This window comes from Marmota flaviventris, chromosome 5 (assembly GCF_047511675.1).
Source record: "Marmota flaviventris isolate mMarFla1 chromosome 5, mMarFla1.hap1, whole genome shotgun sequence".
NCBI lineage: Eukaryota > Metazoa > Chordata > Mammalia > Rodentia > Sciuridae > Marmota > Marmota flaviventris.
The window spans coordinates 49,093,969-49,114,192 of NC_092502.1; the positions used below are offsets into that span (position 1 = coordinate 49,093,969).

Here is a 20,224-nt window from a genome sequence, read left to right on the forward strand (position 1 = left end):
ACCTTTTGGTGTCCCCCAAGTGTTACATGCCCTTGCAGCACAAAAGCAGCCTTATAAAGTATGTAAACAAATGAGTATGACTATCTTCCCTCCGCACACAAAAAAAATCTTTACAAAAATATGTTGTAATTTGGGCTGTGGTTCTAGCTCAGTGGTAGAGTGCTCACCTAGCACGTGCAAGGCACTGGGTTTGATCCTCAGCACCACATAACATTAATAAATAAAATAAGGGTGTTGTGTCAAACTATAACTAAAAAAAAAAAAAATTAAAAAATATATGTTCTAATTTGACAGCCCCTGCTTTAGAAGTAGAAGTAGTTTGTCAGTGCCTCATTGGAATAAAATACTTGCCTTCTTTGTTAAAAGAATTTCAGTTTTTAAGAACTAAAGTTATTGTTACTAGGTATGGCATGGACTTCACGTTGGATCTCTTCCAAGTATTTGATGTAATTTCAAAATAGGACTTGTGCAATAGGACAAATAGCAACAGAGAATAATTCATAATCTTTACTACCATGGCCCCTAATTTCCTTTAACAAGTTCAGGATCCAATTCAGTTTTGGCTCTTTTAAACTTCTGAAAATATACAAGGTAAATGGCTTCTTCTCAGACCTCCTAGTATCTTGCCTGGTATTTATCTACCTACCACACTTTGCTTCCTGCTCTGATCATTGTTTTCTTTCTCTGGTCCATACCCTTTACCCTAAATTAAACTTTTTTCTTCTGCCTTTCCTCCTTTAGAACTTTAAATTTCAAATACAAATTTGGCATTTTCAAATGCAGGTTTATTTATTAAATTCACCTTTATATATTAAAATAATAAAAATTTTATTTGTCATATCTCTTTTCTGGTTTTTAAAAGAGTTATTTCCTGTGATTTCTGTTTTTTTGTTTCAGTTAGAAAGAAATTTCATATGAAATTCACCTTGAAAAAAACTTTCACAATCTACAGGAGTAAGATTTATAGGTCTATTGATTTTAGTATAAAATAATTGGTAAATTAATTTGGGCTCTTTTTTTTAATTTTCTGAAAAAAACATTTAAGACTCTAGTCTTATTAATATGAAATGTTAAAAAGGGATAAATTCTTGCTAAGGAATGTCCACATGTGTGTAAAAAAACAAAGAAAGAAAGAAAAATACATTCTCATTAACTAGCCATCAGGTCTCAGTTCCACCCATTTTTGCTATACAGGGATGTATGAAAAATCTTACTCAAAGTCCAGGTTGGTCCTTGTTTGACCACTTGGATTTATTTGTTTGCTTATAGGCAAAAATACTATTGCATAAATAATTTTTCAAATACCATTATAAGTACCTTCATAATCTATATCCTACCATTAACTGAATCTCAAATAATAAAAAATATCAAGTGACCAGAAATTATTTGCATCTGTTTAACATCTTGTTTTGGCAAACATGATAACCAAATAAACATGTTTATTTAGTGGTAAGGCTGAATGTAGTCACATCCAGGTTTTGGTGTTCATCTGTCTTTGAGAACCCAGAAATTTATTTTAAATACAAGCAGTCATGCATATAACTGTAGGAGCACTTAAAGAAAACATGAATGATGTGATTTATCATTTTTTTTTAATCAGGAAAAAAAAACATGTTTACCCATTAAAGGATAAAGCTAAAAAGGCTTGTTGGAGCTAGTCAGAGAGAAGAAAGGGTAGGGAGGAAGGAAGAGGGAATAAGTTAAGAAGGGAAACAGTGATAGTGAAGGTAGTAATAGCAATTAGAAACAGCAGTGTTGTGAAGCAGATCTTGTAAAAGCTATGGAGAGAGAATCTGACTGCTGAAAATCAAACAAGATAAAGGACCAGCAGTAGTGATTTTCAATATGAAGTAAAATTCTGAAATCTCAGTTTTTGAAGACATTATTAAATTCTTAAAACACACCAACACAACCCTGCAGCTGATAAATTTTAGATTATATGTAAGCAGCCCTGCATGTATGGATTATTATAAAATATAATCATGATATCCTAAGGGTCTCATTGCATTAAATAGTGATCAATATACATTGTTGACCAAGAGGATGAAATAACATATTTAGAAAAGTGGTTCTGAATTTGGCCAAAATTAACATAAAATTTTTGGCTTTTAAATTTTATCAAATGAAAACTGACAATTCTGGAATATTTCATTTTCCTAAAAATCCTGTTAGTATCAAACTATTGTGTATTGAAGATGAACTACTTGCTTAGAACCCCTAAACGTCTGTTTTCTAAAAAGTGTTTTCAAAAGCTTGGTACTAATACAAGAATTTGAAAGTCAGCATTTGTTTTTCCCTTCTAATATAAATTCTTTTCTTTGCAATAATGGTCTCATGAATTAAATTATTTTTTTTCTTTAAGTATCTGTCATATACTTAATGCACCAATTATTTTAGAGACATAATATTTAAACACAAGCTTTGTAATTTAAGAAAATGATAAATTTTACTAGATTCTAGCTTGGCAGAGCAGAATTCTTAATGAAAATTTTAACATATAAATTAGTCTAAGTTTAAATCTTATTTTTGTGAATTTTAAATCATAAAATTAGATTTTTCTAACTAAACTGTAGTAAAGGTGGTATGTATGTACATGGAGTTCTTAATAAGTTTGTCGTATGGTTAATTATAAAGTAGAGCATTCGCTAAACAAATAGAAATTTTAAAAAAATATATTTTTGGTTTTGGATAACAGTTAGAAATCCATACTTTTGCTTTTTATTGCATACTGTAAAGCAAAACAAAATATTTTTCTTTTATTTTAATAATATTTATTGCATTTGTGATTATTTGCAATTAAAAGAATTGTAAATTGTCTTATAAATTTATAGTGATGACTTTTGTCTACAAAGTGAAGAATGAAATATAAAATGAATATTTTATTTGCAGTAAACATACCATAAGTTATTTTTTTTTAAACTATGAGGCTGCTAATGACAGGTATTCTAAAGACATTTTAAACTATATTTTTAGCATTTTATTATTTATGATAAATGTAGATCAGAAAATCCGTATTTTTCTTTTTCCTGTAAAACTTGTATAAAGATAAAAGTTCAGTATTCAGTGATTATCACATATTATATTCTGTATTTCGTGATTATCACATGTTGTTGCTGTCATTCCTTTAGCAAAATAGCAAAATTTCTTGACCAGAAAGGTAAGACTTCATATTTAAAATTGGTATTTAAGATACAATTGAACAGGGCTAGGTTGTGGCTCAGTGGCAACTGCTCAACTAGTATTTTGAGGCACTGGGTTCGATCCTCAGTGCCACATAAAACAGTAAATAAACAAAATAAAGGTATTGTGTCCATCTACAAATAAAAAAGAAATCTTTAAAAAAAAATACACACACACATATATATATACATACATATATATATATATATATACGTATATATATATATATATATATATATATATATATATATATATATATATAAAATCAAACATGCCAACGGCTTTTAAACTGGTGATTTATTATCAAGAACTGTTAAAAGATTGACAACAAAAGAATATGTAATTTTCCTAGGGAAGGGAATACATTTTTTTGTTAGTGTCTCAAATGTACTTTGTGTGACGGCTGTATAATAAAAATTTAAGTTTAAAAACCATTCCATTTATTAATTTTATAAAATTAGAGAAGACAAATTCTTATATAATATGGGTAGAGAAAGCATAAAGGTTGAATCTCTAACAAATGCACAGTTCTAGACTTTTACAGAAATTTTATTCCTAAAACTAGATGACAAATCAAAGTTTTTGTATAATTTTAAACAAAACGAAATACCTATCTTACCTAGACTTCATTTAATATTTCTGATACTGAACATATTATCTTTCTCCCAACCTTGTTTTCTAATATATTTTTGGCAGTCCCAACTCCTGCAGCAAAATGACTTTTATGTATTTCCTTCATTCTAATTGGAGAGTGAGGGTACTGGGAATCAAATCCAAGGCCTTACACATGGCAGGCAAGTGCTCTACTACTGAGCTACATCCCTAGCCCTAATTCTATACATATATATTTTTTTCTTTAGTCTGATGTAAATTATGATTGAAAAAAAACATCAAATTTGCCATGTTAACTTTTTTATGTGTATGACCAGTAGTGTTAAATATATTCACATAGTTGTGAAACAGATCTTCAGAACTTTTTCATCTTGCAAAATCTGAAACTATATCCATTCAACAACTCTCCTTTTTGTCTTGCCCCTGAACTTTTATAATCACCTACTTAGTTTCTGTTTCCAGAAATCTGTCTATCTTAGATAATGCATATAAGTGTAATTATACAGCATTTTTCTTTTTGTGACTGGCTTATTTTATTTAGCATAACATCCTCAAGGTTTATCCATTTGTAGCATGTGACAAAATTTTCCTCCTTTTTAAGGCTCAGTAATATTCCACTGAATGTATAAGTTTCATTCAAATTTTCAATAAAATTTGTTGAGTTTGAGCTGAAATCTTACAGATAGAACAATATTGTGGCCCTTGGAGTGATTGAAAACTGAGTAATACTGTAGAACAGTGATCTCTGGACTTCTAATTACATAGTCCTGTCCACAAAACATTACTGAGCAATCCCCTAATGTATGCATATTTATATGTCATATTATTGGTCAGATATGAAACACTGACAAAATATTTTTTTTTCCTCGTTTTAACACTTCAAGATACAAGGTAATGTACATGTAATGATTCTGGGAAAATCCTGAGAATCAAACAAGCTTTCTAGTATCTGGATAGTATCACATGTTAGACTTTTTTTTTTTTTTAATGTCATTAACCTTATTCTTTGAAGATTGAAGAATACCTTTAATTCACTGCTTCTTTAATCTTTTCTCTTTTGAAATCTTTGAAGTTTACTTGTAAAAGTGTTATACATTTAATTTTGAGGATTTGTTTTTATACTTAATTTGTGTTCATATACATTTATACTTACCCTTTTTACCTGAAGTGCCCCAGTGATAAAAGAAAGTGAATATATACCTGAGATTGAGGATTTAGACTGATTTGTTTTGTTGAAAGCAAGGAATGAATATGAAATCTATTTTATCTTAAACTTTAACTACATGACATTTATATTGTCTATATCTGTATTTCTCTCAACATAAAATATTTTCAACCATTAGTTAAGTAATTTACCTTCTCCCTATCTATTGGTGCTATATTTGAAGGTCCAGGATGATATGCCCCCTGAAGTTTCATTTACCTCTCACACTCAGTAGGATTTGATTGAAAAGTAGAGAGTGAGGTGGTTCTGCTGATTAAGTTCAGTTTTTAAAGAAACAATATTTGAATGTATAGTCAGAATATTAATTTCATTGTGTCTGTTTTATAATAGTAAACTGAAATTAGAAATATTGACAATAACCTTCCTATTACGTTTGAATTTTAATCACAGTAATATATGTGTGTTAGTGAACAAGTAGTACAGTAGAACTTATTACAAAAAGCAGCATTATCATTCTTATTTGTCTAATACTTCTCATTCCCATTCCTTGAGGAATCTTTCCTTAGACATAGCCTCTTAATCATTTCTCCATTTCTGTTTTGAGATTTTTTCAGAGTTTCTTTTACAGTTCTAAGAAAAACAGTATAGAATGTGCTGAGGGTAAAAAAAAGTTTCTTAAGGGAAGGAAGGTATATTAGTCTCCATAGTCTATAATCTTGACATGAAAGCCTGCTTTTGGAACTACTTTCTATGTACAAAAGCAACTGAGAAATGCACTTTTTAAATTTATGTCAGAACTTTTCTTAGTTGTCTGACATTTCCCCATGTATGCCGTCATTTTTCTTTAGCCACTTTTTAACCTCTCCATCCCCCTTATAATTCATAAACTCTACATACAAGTTCCTCTTCAGTTTTGTTTTTAGGATGTGTAATAGTAGGTATATTGGAAACTTGATTTTGATTATCAGATATTAAGAACAAAGAAAAATTTACACATTTAATATGATAATTATTTTTAAAGTAATTTGAAAGATTAAGTAATAATGATACCACTATTTATATTCTTAGAATACTAACATTTTTTTAAATCTTTCTTGTTTTCTGAAATAACCAAATTACTGTACTAAACTCAGAGCTTGACTATAGCTTGATATATTTGCATGTGCATGCTGTGTCTGCAAGCTGAGTAGCTTTAAACAATAAAACATTGTATTACAGTACGAATTTTATATCCCTGTTGGGAGGTAAGTTAAATCTCATTGGAACCATTGAAGAATATTGGTATGCCTATAATGTGAATTATTTGCTATATGTTACAAAATACTTGATTCTCTACAGGTTATCTGCTGCTTGTTTTGGGGATTGAACTCAGGGCCTCTTGCATGCTAGGCAAGAGTTCCACCACTGAGCTACACCCCTGGCTGGGCAATTTGCTACTTATGACTTAGTGTTGATTAAAAATTTGTCAGACTTTTTTAATGCTAATGTCTTTAGGATTCTAGAGTAGAATACTTACTAATTATGAAGAATGTTCAGAAAGTAAAACAGTAAAGATTGCATTTTCTCTTTATTCTTTGTATTTCCATTGACTATAAAATTCCATCTCTGAACCATTTCCAAAGATATGAATCAGTTTAAATAAGTAATCATAATACTCAAATTTTTAATTTTTTTTAGTGAAAATGAAGTTTTATATTAGATATAACGCTAAGTGATTATTGAAGATCTCAAAAATGAATTGTTGCCTTTAATTAATATTGACATTCCATCATGTGCTTTAAAAAACAAAGTTGTGGCTGGGGAGCGTGGTAGTTCAATGGTAGAGCATGTGCTTAGCATGCATGGGACCCTGGATTCAATCCCCAGAAAGCCACCCACTTCATTCCCCTGACACACACCAAAAAACAAAAAACAAAACAAAACAAAAAACTTCCAAGTAGATGGGTATAGTAAATGTCTTTCCATGTTTATAGATAAATTGTGGACCTGCTTACAAACAGACATTATATCCTATTATCCTATATATACAGTTGATAAGTCAGCATTCAAAGAATTTAGATAAAAGCAGAGGTTTCTATACAAAGAGTTTTTTGGCTCACTTCCCCTACCTATTTTCTTATCTGCTCTATACTTTCATAATCATATCTTGGTTTTTTTGTATATGCTTATTTGTAGTTACACTTAGGTGAAATAACTACAATGAAAATAGTACTTACTTTAATAATACTTTTTCTTCTTAGTTTCTTCACTAGTTGAAGAAGGCGAAAAACAGAACAAACGTTTTAGGCCATCAAAAATATCTTGCAGAGAATCTGCCCCACTGACCTCCTCCTCACCACTGGTAAGCCAGGAGTCATTGACAGTCAAAGAGAAGTTCATCCCTCCTGAACTCAGTATCTGGGACTATTTCATTGCCAAGGTAATAAAAGTACTGTCTCGATCAATAATTACATGATGAAATGGAAATAAAGGTGTTTAAAATAAGTGTATTTGTTGGTGCTTCCAGATATCTTTCTACAGTGCTTTAGAAGATTTTTTTTTTTTTTTTTTTGGTATCAGGCTACATTAAAAAAAAAATCCTAAAATACTTATTATAATGTTTGTTTTAACTATGTGTGTTTGTGTATAAATAAGTTTGAAGGTGGTTTTTCATAAATTATGATTTCAGTATTTTAAATAAAATAAAGTTGTTAAATAAAAAGAGAACTTATTTAACACTTCATTGTTAATGTGATGGATAGGGGTTTAAGAACAAAGATCACGTTTGTGCCCTGATCATCTATCATCATGCTCATTCTTTTCTTTTTTTCCCCCAGTGCTGGGGATCAAACCTAGGGTCTCCTTCATGCTAGGCAAGTGCTCTACCACTAAGATATATCCCTAGCTCCTCATTCTTTTTTAATACTACAGACAGTCCCATGTTGTTTTGACAGATACAAATTTCAGCACCAGTGTTGAGCTGAATAACATTACCTCAATATCATGATTCAAATTTAATTTACAATAGTATGAATAAATGAGAATAATTGCATGAAGTATAAATTCTCCTGTTACCTCTTTATTTCACCGAATAGTATGTAAATAACAGAAAAATCTCATGATCAGGAAACAGTCACATCAATTCTTTTGAATTTTGTCAGTGATTAATCATTTAACACTATTATTCAGTTCACACATAGCACAGTATGTAGTTATTTTTTTTGTCTCCCAAGATAAACTCTTGATATTTTACAAAATTAGATAACAAAGAGGGAACTGATCAACTGAAATGAAAATGAAACAAACAAAAAAGAGTAATAGTGCTGAGAATAAAATTCAAATTCAACATAAATGGAATTATAGAAAATATAAATAGGGGGTCTGGAGTTGTGGCTCAGCAGTAGAGCGCTCGCCTAGCATGTGCAAGGCGCTGGGTTCGATCCTCAGAACCACAGAAAAATAAATAAAATAAAGGCATTGTGTCCAACTACGACTAAAAAAAATATTAAAAAAGAAAAGACAAGAAAATATAACTGGAAATGTTGACATTGCTGCCATTTGAAAGAGTGCAGATATACAGACAGGAATTTAGTGAGGATAAACTTATCAATATAAATGTAGGAAGTTGTTAGGAAAGGATGAAAATGTTCCAAAGATAGTAGTGTTGACAAAAATAAATAAACCAACCAACAACAAACCCCTTCACATTAAAGAGATATATAACATTAAAAGTAGAAAGAGTAAAATACTAGAAGCTGACACAAACTTATAAATATGACAGTTTCTAAAGTATAGAAAAGATGGTTGCTTTATAAGTTATAGAATTAGAAGAAGGCAAACACTCTTCAAACTATACTATATATATATATCCTTGGGAAGCTTTTTACAAATGAAACACTTCTTAATATTTCTAATATTTAAATTACAATTTACTTAATGCTTTCCTATTTTATAAAATGTTGTTTATACATTTATACCCAACAGTAAGAACTTTTAGTGTTTTGACAAATATTTTTAAAGGTCACAGAACACTTGTGATTGTTCCCATTGATTTTTTTTTTTTAAAGAGAGAGAGAATTTTTAATATTTATTTTTTAGTTTTTCGGCGGACACAACATCTTTGTTTGTATGTAGTGCTGAGGATTTAACCCGGGCCGCACACATGCCAGGCGAGCACGCTACCACTTGAGCCACATCCCCAGCCTCCGCATTGATTTTTAAGATGTATTGTATGATTTCTATTTGCATAATGTCTCCCACCCCTAACCTGGATACTGGGGATTGAACCCAGGGGCCTTCTACCACTGAGCTATACCCCCAGCCCTTTAAAAAATTATTTATTTTGATACAAGGTCTCACTAAGTTTGGAGGCTGGCCTCAAATTTGTGATTTTCCTGCCTCAGTGTGCCAAGTAGCTGGGATTATAGTTGTACACTACCACACCCAGCATACAGTACTGTGTTACTGTACAAAGCAAGGACTACCTACCTTCTACCTTTCATCTGATTAGACAAATTCTTCATATCTTAAACTTCTAGATGTTCTTTTTATTGCCTTGTATTAATTGCATCTAACTATTCTCGGATGACACTAAGCCCAGGCCACAAAACCTTTTATTTTATTTTATTTTTTTATAGCCAACATGATTCAGGTAATGAAAGGAGTGTTTGCCTCTTTGTTCTTCATTGCCTTTTGCAGAGTCATTTGTTCATTGAACAGATGTTTAGAAAGCATTTTATCTGTGAATGTCTTTATTTCATTTTGATTTTTGAAAGATATAGGATTATATTTAGCAAGATTGTATTTAACTGTCTTGTTCCTGGATTTCCTTGTTAAATTTATGGCTGATCTGCCCTGTTCCAGTCAATATTGCAACCAAAGGCTAGTTGAGATGTTAATCGTCCCTAATTATTTGAGTCTGAGGTATCTATTGTTTTTGATAATGCCCGTGGACATGAAATTTTAAAGCTAACCCCATCTTGAGATGAAAAAGGAGTGGCTCCTGACCAACATGCCAGATTCTCTTGGTTTTATTCAGATTCAGTAGATTTTCTTAAATCTTCTGTGTACTATGTGCATTTGGTCAATTTGCTGTGCTTGTTTTTGAAAACTTCCTTACTCAGCTATTCCAGAAGTTCCACCCTGCATGCTGTGTTGCATTTCCCTCAAGCCAATATTTTATAACTTTTTAAACTTCCTACATCTCCTGTTCCATTCTCTCCTTGCTATCTCCCACCCATCCCAGATGGTGCTGAAGATTGAACCCAGGGCCTCAGAAGTGCAAGTTAGGCAGGTGTTGTATGACTAACCTAACTCTCTAGTTCCTCACTCATAATTTGCATCACTTTATAAGTTGTTGAGAACCATGGAATCAAACTACACTAGTTTACCATCTTTTCTTTTCTCCTATTATGATGGAGGTAGAGTCCTTCCTATCAAAGACCATTTCCCCCAGTTTTGTTCTGAATCCTATTCTTTTTTTCTCTGTTCTCATGTCTTCAGTACTTCTGTTCTTTATTGGCTCTTTAACCATCAGAATTATGCTATAGTATCTATACTTCCAAACACCTACTTCGACCCTAACACTTTTTCTGCTACTTTGCCACTTTCTAAAACAATATACATATTTTCTTTTCTACTGCCTTACATTATTTCCTTTTTGTAATAACTCATTGTATGCTTTCAACCCAGTTACCACATTGAAACTGTTTTTGTTGAGTGGCAGGTGACATCCATGTGAAATATAACAATTTTTTTTCATTATCATTTTATCTGACTTATTATTATTAGCGACATTTAACCAACTTACCACTTGCTCTTTAGAAATTCTTCTTTCCCGGTGCCTTGAAATCAGTCTCATCAAGCTTTGTTTCTCCTAAATCTTCATCCTTAAAGTTGCTCAAATTAGAAGCCCAGAAATCATTGTTTTTCCTTTTTCCTTACTTTCCAAATCTGTTGAACACAACTTGAGTCTGTTATTTCTCTACAGCTCTATTCCTAATACCTATATGTGAGCTGCCAATTCTTGGATTAGTTGCTGTTGTTTCCATTTCTACTCTTGCAATTGTCATTTTTCTCCTAAGAGTGTAGACATAGTGATATCATTAGATTATAAGTCTCAATTCCTGTTCTCTGCCTAAAAGGCATTAGTGGCAACCCATTATACTCCTTTATTGTGACCTACAAGACCCTGCCAGAGCTGTCACCTACTATTCTCTTAAACCTTTCTTCCAACACTTATCCAATTGCTTAGCAGCCTTTGGTGAAACTGCTTTTGTTCATACCAACTCTTTCACAAGTAGAGCCTTTCTAAGTGGAATTTCTGCTACCTAAAGTGCTTTCATTTTCTCTTATTATATGATTTATTCCTTTTTGTTTGTTAGGCCAAATTTAAACGCCACTTTTCAAAGAAGTCTTCATCTTTCATGATCAGCTTATGTTCTCCATCTCAATTCTTTTTTCCTTTTTTTTTTCCTTTGTGGTAATGAAGATTGAACTTGGGCCCTTGCACCTTGTACATGCTAGGCAAGCACTCCACAAATTTTTTTTTTCCTTTGTAGGGCTTAATATAATTTTTACTTACTTTTCTGTTTCTTCCTTGTCTTTACCACTACAGTGTAAGTAAGCTCTGTGAAGACAGTTGAAGCATCTATCCTAAAAATTCTTATACTATCCTATTCTTGTACTCTTTTAAATCCCTACATAAATCTTTAATGGGCACATAATGTGTACTTAAAAATTTTTTTCTTGATTCGATGAGTAAGTAAGGAAATTGTGTTAAAGTGAAACCACAGGCATAGTATTGCAAATACTAGTGACTTATGATGAACTATCTACAAATGGGATGAATTGTTACTATTAAGCTATATGTTTGAATGTATTAAATAAGATATTTGGTTAACAAATTGTGTGATTTTTGTTTGATTATTTCAGCCTTTCCTACCACCTTCCCAAAGTAAAGCTGAATATGATTCAGAGGAGAGTCTGGAAAGTGATGGTGATGATGATGATGATAATGATGATGTTTTAGCTTCAGATTTTCATCTCCAAGAGCATTCTAATTCAAATTCATATAGGTATGTATTATTACATTTTAATGTTTTAAAAATCATCCTGGCTTATATGATATTTTTTGAAAATAATACATGTGCTTTATAAATTAGTACACTAACACATTTCTATAATTGTAGTTGAAATTGTTAAATTGCTTCCCTTCAACATAATTTGTCAGTTAAACTTTTTTTTCTTTTGGTACTAGGGATTGAACCCAGAGGTACTTTACCACTGAGCCACATCCCCAGCCCTTTAAAATTTTTTTTTTTTTTAATTTTGAGACAGGGTCTAACTAAGTAGCTTGGGCCCTCACTAAGTTGCTGGCTTTGAACTAAGATCTTTTGACTAAGCCTCCCAACCACTGGGATTACAGGCATGCACCATCACAACCGGTGTCAGTTAACTTGACTTTACATGAGGAGACCATCTATAATTTTATTACTCCTCACAGATCTTCTCACATTATCCCTTGCTTTTGGGATCCTATGTCCCACAATTTTAACTTTGAAAATCTATTGCTTTTTCAGGAAAACATTAGTACTATGTCAATAAGTACTGTCTTAAAAGTTTTCAAATATTATAAAAATCATAAATGTTCAAAACACTGATTCCTAGCTCCAGTGGTGCATTATTCATACATTCATGAGTAGCTAGTGTATTATCTTGTTTCTTGATGTGTTGCTTACATCTGAAATATATATATACTTTATACAGACAAAATATGTTAATATAAATTTTGAAAAGAAGTAAATGTGTCAGGGACAGTGAAATACTTCTTAATTTTTCTCTTATTTCTATATTTTATTTTATTGAAAAAAAAATATATATATACACAAATGCACACACCATATATATATATATATGTAAGTATATATACACATACATATATATATATAAAATTCTGGAGTTTTTTTAATATATGACAGCGGAATGCATTACAATTCTTATTACACATATATAGAGCACAATTTTTCATATCTCTGGTTGTATACATAGTATATACACACCAATTCGTGTCTTCATACATGTACTTTGGATAATAATGATCATCACATTCCACCATCATTTCTAACCCCATGCCCCTCCCTTCCCCTCCAACCCCTCTGTCCTATCTAGAGGACGTCTTTTTCTCCCATGCTCCCTCTCCCTATTCCACTATGAATCAGCCTCCCTATATCAAAGAAAATATTCAGCATTTGGTTTTTTTGGGATTGTCTAACTTCACTTAGCATTATCTTCTCTAACTTCATCCATTTACCTGCAAATGCCATGATTTTATTCTCTATTGCTGAGTAATATTCCATTGTGTGGGCTGGGGATGTGGCTCAAGCGGTAATGTGCTCGCCTGGCATGTACAGGGCGCTGGGTTTGATCCTCAGCGCCACATAAAAATAAAATAAAGATGTTGTGTCCACCGAAAACTGAAAAATAAATATTAAAAAATTCTCTCTGTCTCTCTCTCTCTCTTCTCTCTTCTCTTTCTTCTCTCTCTACATCTTTTAAAAAATATTCCATTGTGTATATATGCCACATTTTTTTATCCATTCATCTATTAAAGGTCATCTAGATTGGTTCCACAGTTCAGCTATTGTGAATTGTGCTCCTGTAAACATTAATGTGACTCTGTCCCTGTAATATGCTGTTTTTAAGTCCTTTGGGTATAGACTGAGGAGAGGGATAGCTGAGTCAAATGGTGGTTCCATTCCCAATTTTCCAAGAAAGCTCCATACTGCTTTCCATATTGGCTACAACAATTTGCAGTCCCACCAGCAGTGTATGAGTGTACCATTTTCCCCACATCCTTGTCAACACTTATTATTGTTTGTATGTATAATAGCTGCCATTCTGAGTGGGGTGAGATGAAATCTTAGAGTGGTTTTGATTTGCATTTCTGTAATTGCTAGTGATGAACATTTTTTCATGTATTTGTTGATTGATAGTATATCATCATCTGAGAAGTGTCTGTTCAGGACCTTGGCCTATTTATTGATTAGGTTATTTGTTTTTGTGGTGTTTAGCTTTTTGAGTTCTTTATATACCCTAGACATTAGTGCTCTATCTGATGTGTGAGGGGTAAAGATTTGCTCCTAAGATGTAGGCTCTCAGTTCTACTCACAGATTGTTTCTTTTGCTGAGAAGAAACTTCCTAGTTTGAGTCCATCTCATTTATTGATTCTTGATTTTAATTCTTGCACCACAAGAGTCTTATTAAGGAAATTAAGGCCTAATCCCACATGATGTAGATTAGGGCCTACTTTTTCTTCTATTAGACGCAGGATCTCTGCTTGTATTCCTAAGTCCTTGATCCATTTTGAGTTGAGTTTTGTGCATGGTGAGAAATAGGGGTTTCATTTCATTTTGTTGCATATGGATTTCCAGTTTTCCCAGCACCATTTGTTGAAGAGGCTATCTTTTCTCCAATGCATGTTCTTGGCACCTTTGTATAATATAAGATAATTGTAGTTTTGTGAGTTATTCAATACCATTGGTCTACCAGTCTGTTTTCATGCCAATACCACGCTGTTTTTGTTGTTATTGCTTTGTAGTATAGTTTAAGGTCTGGTATAGTGATGCTACCTGCTTCACTCTTCCTGCTAAGGATTGCTTTACCTATTCTGGGTCTCTTATTTTTCCAGATGAATTTTATGATTGCTTTTTCTATTTCTATGAGGAATTCCATTGGAATTTTGATCGGAATTGCATTAAATCTGTATTGTGCTTTTGGAAATGTGGTCATTTTGATAATATTAATTCTGCCTATCCAAGAACAAGGTAGACCTTCCCATCTTCTAAGGTCTTCTTTGATTTCTTTAGGGTTCTGTAATTTTCATTATATAGATCGTTCACCTCTTTCGTTAATTCAATTCCCAAGGCTTTTTTTTTTTTTTTGAGGCTATTGAAAATGGGGTAGTTTTCCTCGTTTCCCTTTCTGAGGATTTGTCACTGATATTCAGAAATGCCTTTGATTTATTGGTGTCGATTTTATATCCTGCTACTTTGTTAAATTCATTTACTAGTTCTAGGAGTTTCTGTTGGAGAGTATTCTACGTGTAGAATCATATCATCAGCAAATAGTGCCAATTTGAGTTCTTCTCTTTCTATGTGTATCCCTTTACTTTCTTTAATCTGTCTAATTGCTCTGGCCAGTGTTTTAAGAACTATGTTAAATAGAAGTGGTGAAAGAGAGCATCCCTGTGTTGTTCCAGTTTCTAGAGGGAATTCCTTCAATTTTTTCTCCATTTAGAATGATGTTGGCCTGGGGCTTAGCATAGATAACCTTTATGATGTTGAGATATGTTCCTGTTATCCCTAATTCTTCTAGTGTTTTGAACATAAAGGGGTGCTGTATTTTGTCAAATGCTTTTTCTGCATCTATTGGTTCTTTTCTTTAAGTCTATTGATGTGATGAATTACGTTTATTGATTTCCATATGTTGAACCAACCTTGCATCCCTGGGATGAATCGCACTTGATCATGATGCAGGATCTTTTTGATATGTTTGTGTATTTGATTTGCCAGAATTTTGTTGAGAATCACGTATAGAGGGAGATCAATTCATGTATCAGCAGATTTTTCAACACAGACCTTCAAAGCCAGGAGATCATGAAACAACATATACCAAGCTCTGAAAGAAAATTGATGCCAGCCAAGAATCTTAATATCCAGGAAAGCTAAGCTGTAGATTTGATGATGAAATGAAAACCTTCCATGATAAACCAAAGTTACAAGAATTTACAACTAGAAAGCCTGCACTACAGAACATCCTCAGCAAAATATTCCATGAAGAGGAAATGAAAAGCAATGATTAAAATCAGCAGAGGGAAGGATTACACTAAAGGAAAATCTAATCAGAGGAGATACCTAGTCACGTTAAATACCAAAAATAAACAAAAATGGCTGGGAATACAAATCATATCTCAATAATAACCCTGAATGTTAATGGGCTAAACTCACCAATCAAAAGACATAGACTAGCAGGTTGGATGAAAAAAAAAAAGAACCAACAATATGCTGCCTCCAGGAAACTCATCTCATAGGAAAAGACATTCACAGACTGAAGGTGAAGGGTTGGGAAAAATCATACCACTCACATGGACTGTGTAAGCAAGTAGCGGTTTCCATCCTCATATCAAATATAGTAGACTTCAAACTAGAGTTAATCAAAAAGGATAAAGAAATACACTACGTTACTGCTTAAGGGAACCATACACCAACAAGACTTAACAATTATAAATATATATGCCTCAAACAATGGAACAGCTATGTTCATCAAACAAACTCTTCTGAAGTTCAAGAGTCAAATAGACCACAACAGTAATTGTGGGTGACTTAAACACACCTTTTTCATCACTAGATAGATCTTCCAAACAAAAGCTGAACAAAGAACTATATAACTCAATAATACAATCAATAACTTAGATTTAACTGACATATATAGAATATTCCATTCTTCAATGAGAGAATATACTTTCTTCTTAGCAGCACATGAATCCTCCTCTGAAATAGACCATATACTATGCCACAAAGCAACTCTTAGCAAATATAAAACAGAGGTAGTACCCTTCATTCTATCAGATTATAATGGAATGAAATTAGAAATCAATGATAAAATAAGAAATAAAATCCAATCCAACATCTGGAGACTAAATAATATGCTCCTGAATGAAGAATGGGTTACAGAAGACATCAAGTAGGAGATTAAAAAAATTTAGAGGTGAATGAGAATACAGATACAACATATCGAAATCTCTCGAACACTATGAAAGCAGTACTAAGAGGAAAGTTCACTGCATGGAGTTCATTCCTTAAAAGAAGAAAAGGTCAACAGATAAATGACTTAACACTACATCTCAAAGCCCTAGAAAAAGAAGAGCAAACCAACACCAAAAGCAGCAGAATACAGGAAATAGTTAAAATCAGAGCTGAAATCAATGAAATTGAAATAAAAGAAACAATTGAAAAAATTGACAGAACAAAAAGTTGGTTCTTTGAAAAAATAAATAAAATTGACAGACCCTTAGCCAAGCTGATGAAGAGGAGAGTGAAATACTTCTTTATGAAAAATTACTTTGACATATTTATTGGTGTATTCGATTTTTTATGCTAAGTTTGCTTTTTCAAAATGAAAAACATTTGCATGACTCTGAAGTCAAAGTATAACTCAAAACCAAAAAACAACCCAATTAAATGGCCAGGAGCTGGTGTTGTGGCTCAGAGGTACAGCATTTGCCTAGCATGCGTGAGGCACTGGGTTCGATCCTCAGCACCACGTAAAAATAAACAAACAAAATTAAGATTTTGTGTCCCCCTATAACTAAAAAAAGTATTTTTAAAAAAATGACCAAAGGATTTGAATAAATATTTCTCCCAAGAATGACCAAAAAACACATGAAAATCGAACGCATGGTAGGACACCATCTTGTACTCATTAGGATAGCTACTATAAAAAATATCCAAATAATGATGTTGGCAGAAATGGGGAGTAATTAGAACCTTTGTTCCCTTCTGGTAGGAATGTAAAATAGTGCAGCCACTGTCAAAAATGGAATAGTAGTTCCTCAAAAAATTAAAAATAGAATTACCATATGATTCAGCAATTCCATTTCTGAGTATATACTTAAAAGAATTGAAAGCAGGCACTGAAGCTAATTTTTGTATATCCATGTTTATAGTAGTATTACTCATAGTCACCAGTCGGTAGAAACAATCCAAATGTTTCTTGACAGATGAATGGATAAGCAAAATTTGATATTGTACGTATAGTGGAAAATTATTCAGCCTTATAAAGGAAGGACATTTTAACAAATGCTACAACATGGATAAATCTTAAGGACATTATGCTAAATGAAATAAACCAGTCATAAAACAGTAAATAGTGTATGATTCTACTTACATGTTATTCTTAGATGAGTCAACGCTTAGAGACTGACAGTTGGAGGTTGTCAGGGCCTGGACAATGAGCAGGTATTGTTAAATGAATATAAAGTTTTAGTTTTGTAAAATGAAAGAGTTTTGTAAATGGATGCTGGTTGTGGTTAAACAACTATATGAATGTACTTACTGCTGTTGAACTCTACACTTAAAAATGGTTAAAATGGTAAATTATCCATTATATGTTATTTTACCACAAAAAAATATTTAAAAGTGAATACTTTAAGAAATAAGTGTGTTCCACTTGAATCCATGGTAGGACACCATCTTGTACTCATTAGGATAGCTACTATAAACACTTCTTTTATAAAAAGTCAAATGAAAAGTCTCATATTTTTAAATTTCTTCCTTATACCCTCTACAGATAACCACTTTCGTTAGTTTTCATTTGATCACTTTTTTACGTTTCTGATTCACCCTTCTGTTTGCAAAAATAAACAAATGCATCTGTATAATTTTATCTCCTGCTTTCTTACACAGATTATGTAGCACACCATATCTAATGTTCTGAAACTTCCTTGTGCATTATTCATACTTCCAGAAGTTCTCTCCTTATTAATACTTAGAGATCCTTATTTATTCTTTTTTTATGGTTACCCTAAAATTTCACACTTCAAAATGGTCATTATTTAGCCAGTACAATTTGATTGTTCTTACTCCTCTGCTATTATAGATAATCCTGACATGAGTAACTGCATCTATTAAATTATTTTGGTTTTGTTGGGGTACACCTTCAGGGTAAATTGTTAATAGTGGATTTCTGGTCAAAATGTTGTGCCCTTCTAAATCCCTACACAAATCTTTAATGTATCCATTTTTGCTTTGTTTTTAGTTGGTCATTGATGCGATTGGCAATGGTGCAATTGGTTCTCAACAATTTGAAGACATTCTATCCCTTTGCAGGTCATGATCTTGCAGGTAATAAATATCTTAATATAAACGAATGGTGCCGTTGCTTTGGTTTACTATTCTGTATACTTTTTTAAAATAGTGGAGAAAAGTTTAGACTTCCTGTTGTGAAAAACCAACCCTCTATAAATGCATCTATCATGCAATTCAGTGCTTGAGGAGGGCTATTTCCAAGAAATCAGAAGCACTGAACCTGATATGATTAACTATTATGAGACTATATTATAGCTTTCTGAATGTTGGGGCATTTAATAATGGTAACAGTGTAGAAACTAAGCAAACACAAAGCTTATAAACTACAAAGGAAGAAATGGTTGTGTAGGAGAGAAAGGGGTATGATAGTATACCAAATGTTTCAGCTGTGAAAAGTATTTTTCATTTATATATGTGAGATCATATATTTATATATTATAGACAAGTATATATAAGATAAATATGTATTATATATTGTTTATGTGTAATACATAATATTAAAATATTGATTTAACCAAATTTTTATGATGTTATGATAAAGGGAGGAAAAGTTTATTGTCATATTTTTTAGCAATAAATGAGTAGATCATTTACAAAATTAAAAATCATGAGCACACAGTATAAACATGTTTTGTAGATATGGAGAGGTAAATAACAGGAGTAGTTAAAATAGGATCAGGACTCAGGAATATGGAAGTTTAGAAAAAGGTGCTGAGTTTCTTGGTAAGTATTATTTAACACTTTTGTGTGTATTTTCATTTTCTAAACAATCCCTAAAAAACAAATGCCAAATGTCTTCTTTGATATAAGGAGAGTAACTAAGAACAGAGTAGGGACGAAGAGCATGAGAAGAAGATTAACATTAAACAGAGATGAGAGGTGGGAGGGAAAGGGAGAGAAAAGGGAAATTGCACGGAAATGGAAGGAGACCCTCAGGGTTATACAAAAGAACATACAAGAGGGAATGAGGGGAAAGGGAAAAATAATACAAGGGGGAGAAATGAAGGACAGTAGAGGGGGTAGAGAGAGAAGAGGGGAGGGGAGGGGAGGGGAGGGGGGATAGTAGAGGATAGGAAAGGTAGCAGAACACAACAGACACTAGTATGGCAATATGTAAATCAATGGATGTGTAATTGATGTGATTCTGCAATCTGTATATGGGCTAAAAATGGGAGTTCATAACCCACTTGAAGCAAAGTGTGAAATATGATATATCAAGAAATATGTAATGTTTTGAACAACCAACAATAAAAAAAAAATTAAAAAAATCTTTTTTTCTGTAAAATTCTTTTTAATAAAGTCTTCAATCATCTTTAAAAAAAAAAAAAAAACAAATCTTAAATTTATATGCCATACAGAACTGATACAAAGGTTTAAAACAATTTTCTCTCACACATATTTTCCTAATCTTCAGATACATCT

General features: G+C 32.2%; 1 protein-coding gene across 3 annotated transcripts in view; it reads left to right on the forward strand.

The window, feature by feature from the left end:
* The window catches only part of Dmxl1 (Dmx like 1), a 165,721-nt gene that overhangs the window by 100,423 nt on the left and 45,074 nt on the right, over window positions 1-20,224 (forward strand). For all 3 annotated transcript variants that reach the window (XM_071612205.1, XM_027941104.2, XM_027941105.2), the window contains exons 29-31: window positions 7,198-7,376; window positions 11,870-12,012; window positions 18,753-18,838. In XM_071612205.1, coding sequence (XP_071468306.1) covers window positions 7,198-7,376; window positions 11,870-12,012; window positions 18,753-18,838 — 408 coding nt within the window. The remainder of the gene's footprint in view (window positions 1-7,197; window positions 7,377-11,869; window positions 12,013-18,752; window positions 18,839-20,224) is intronic.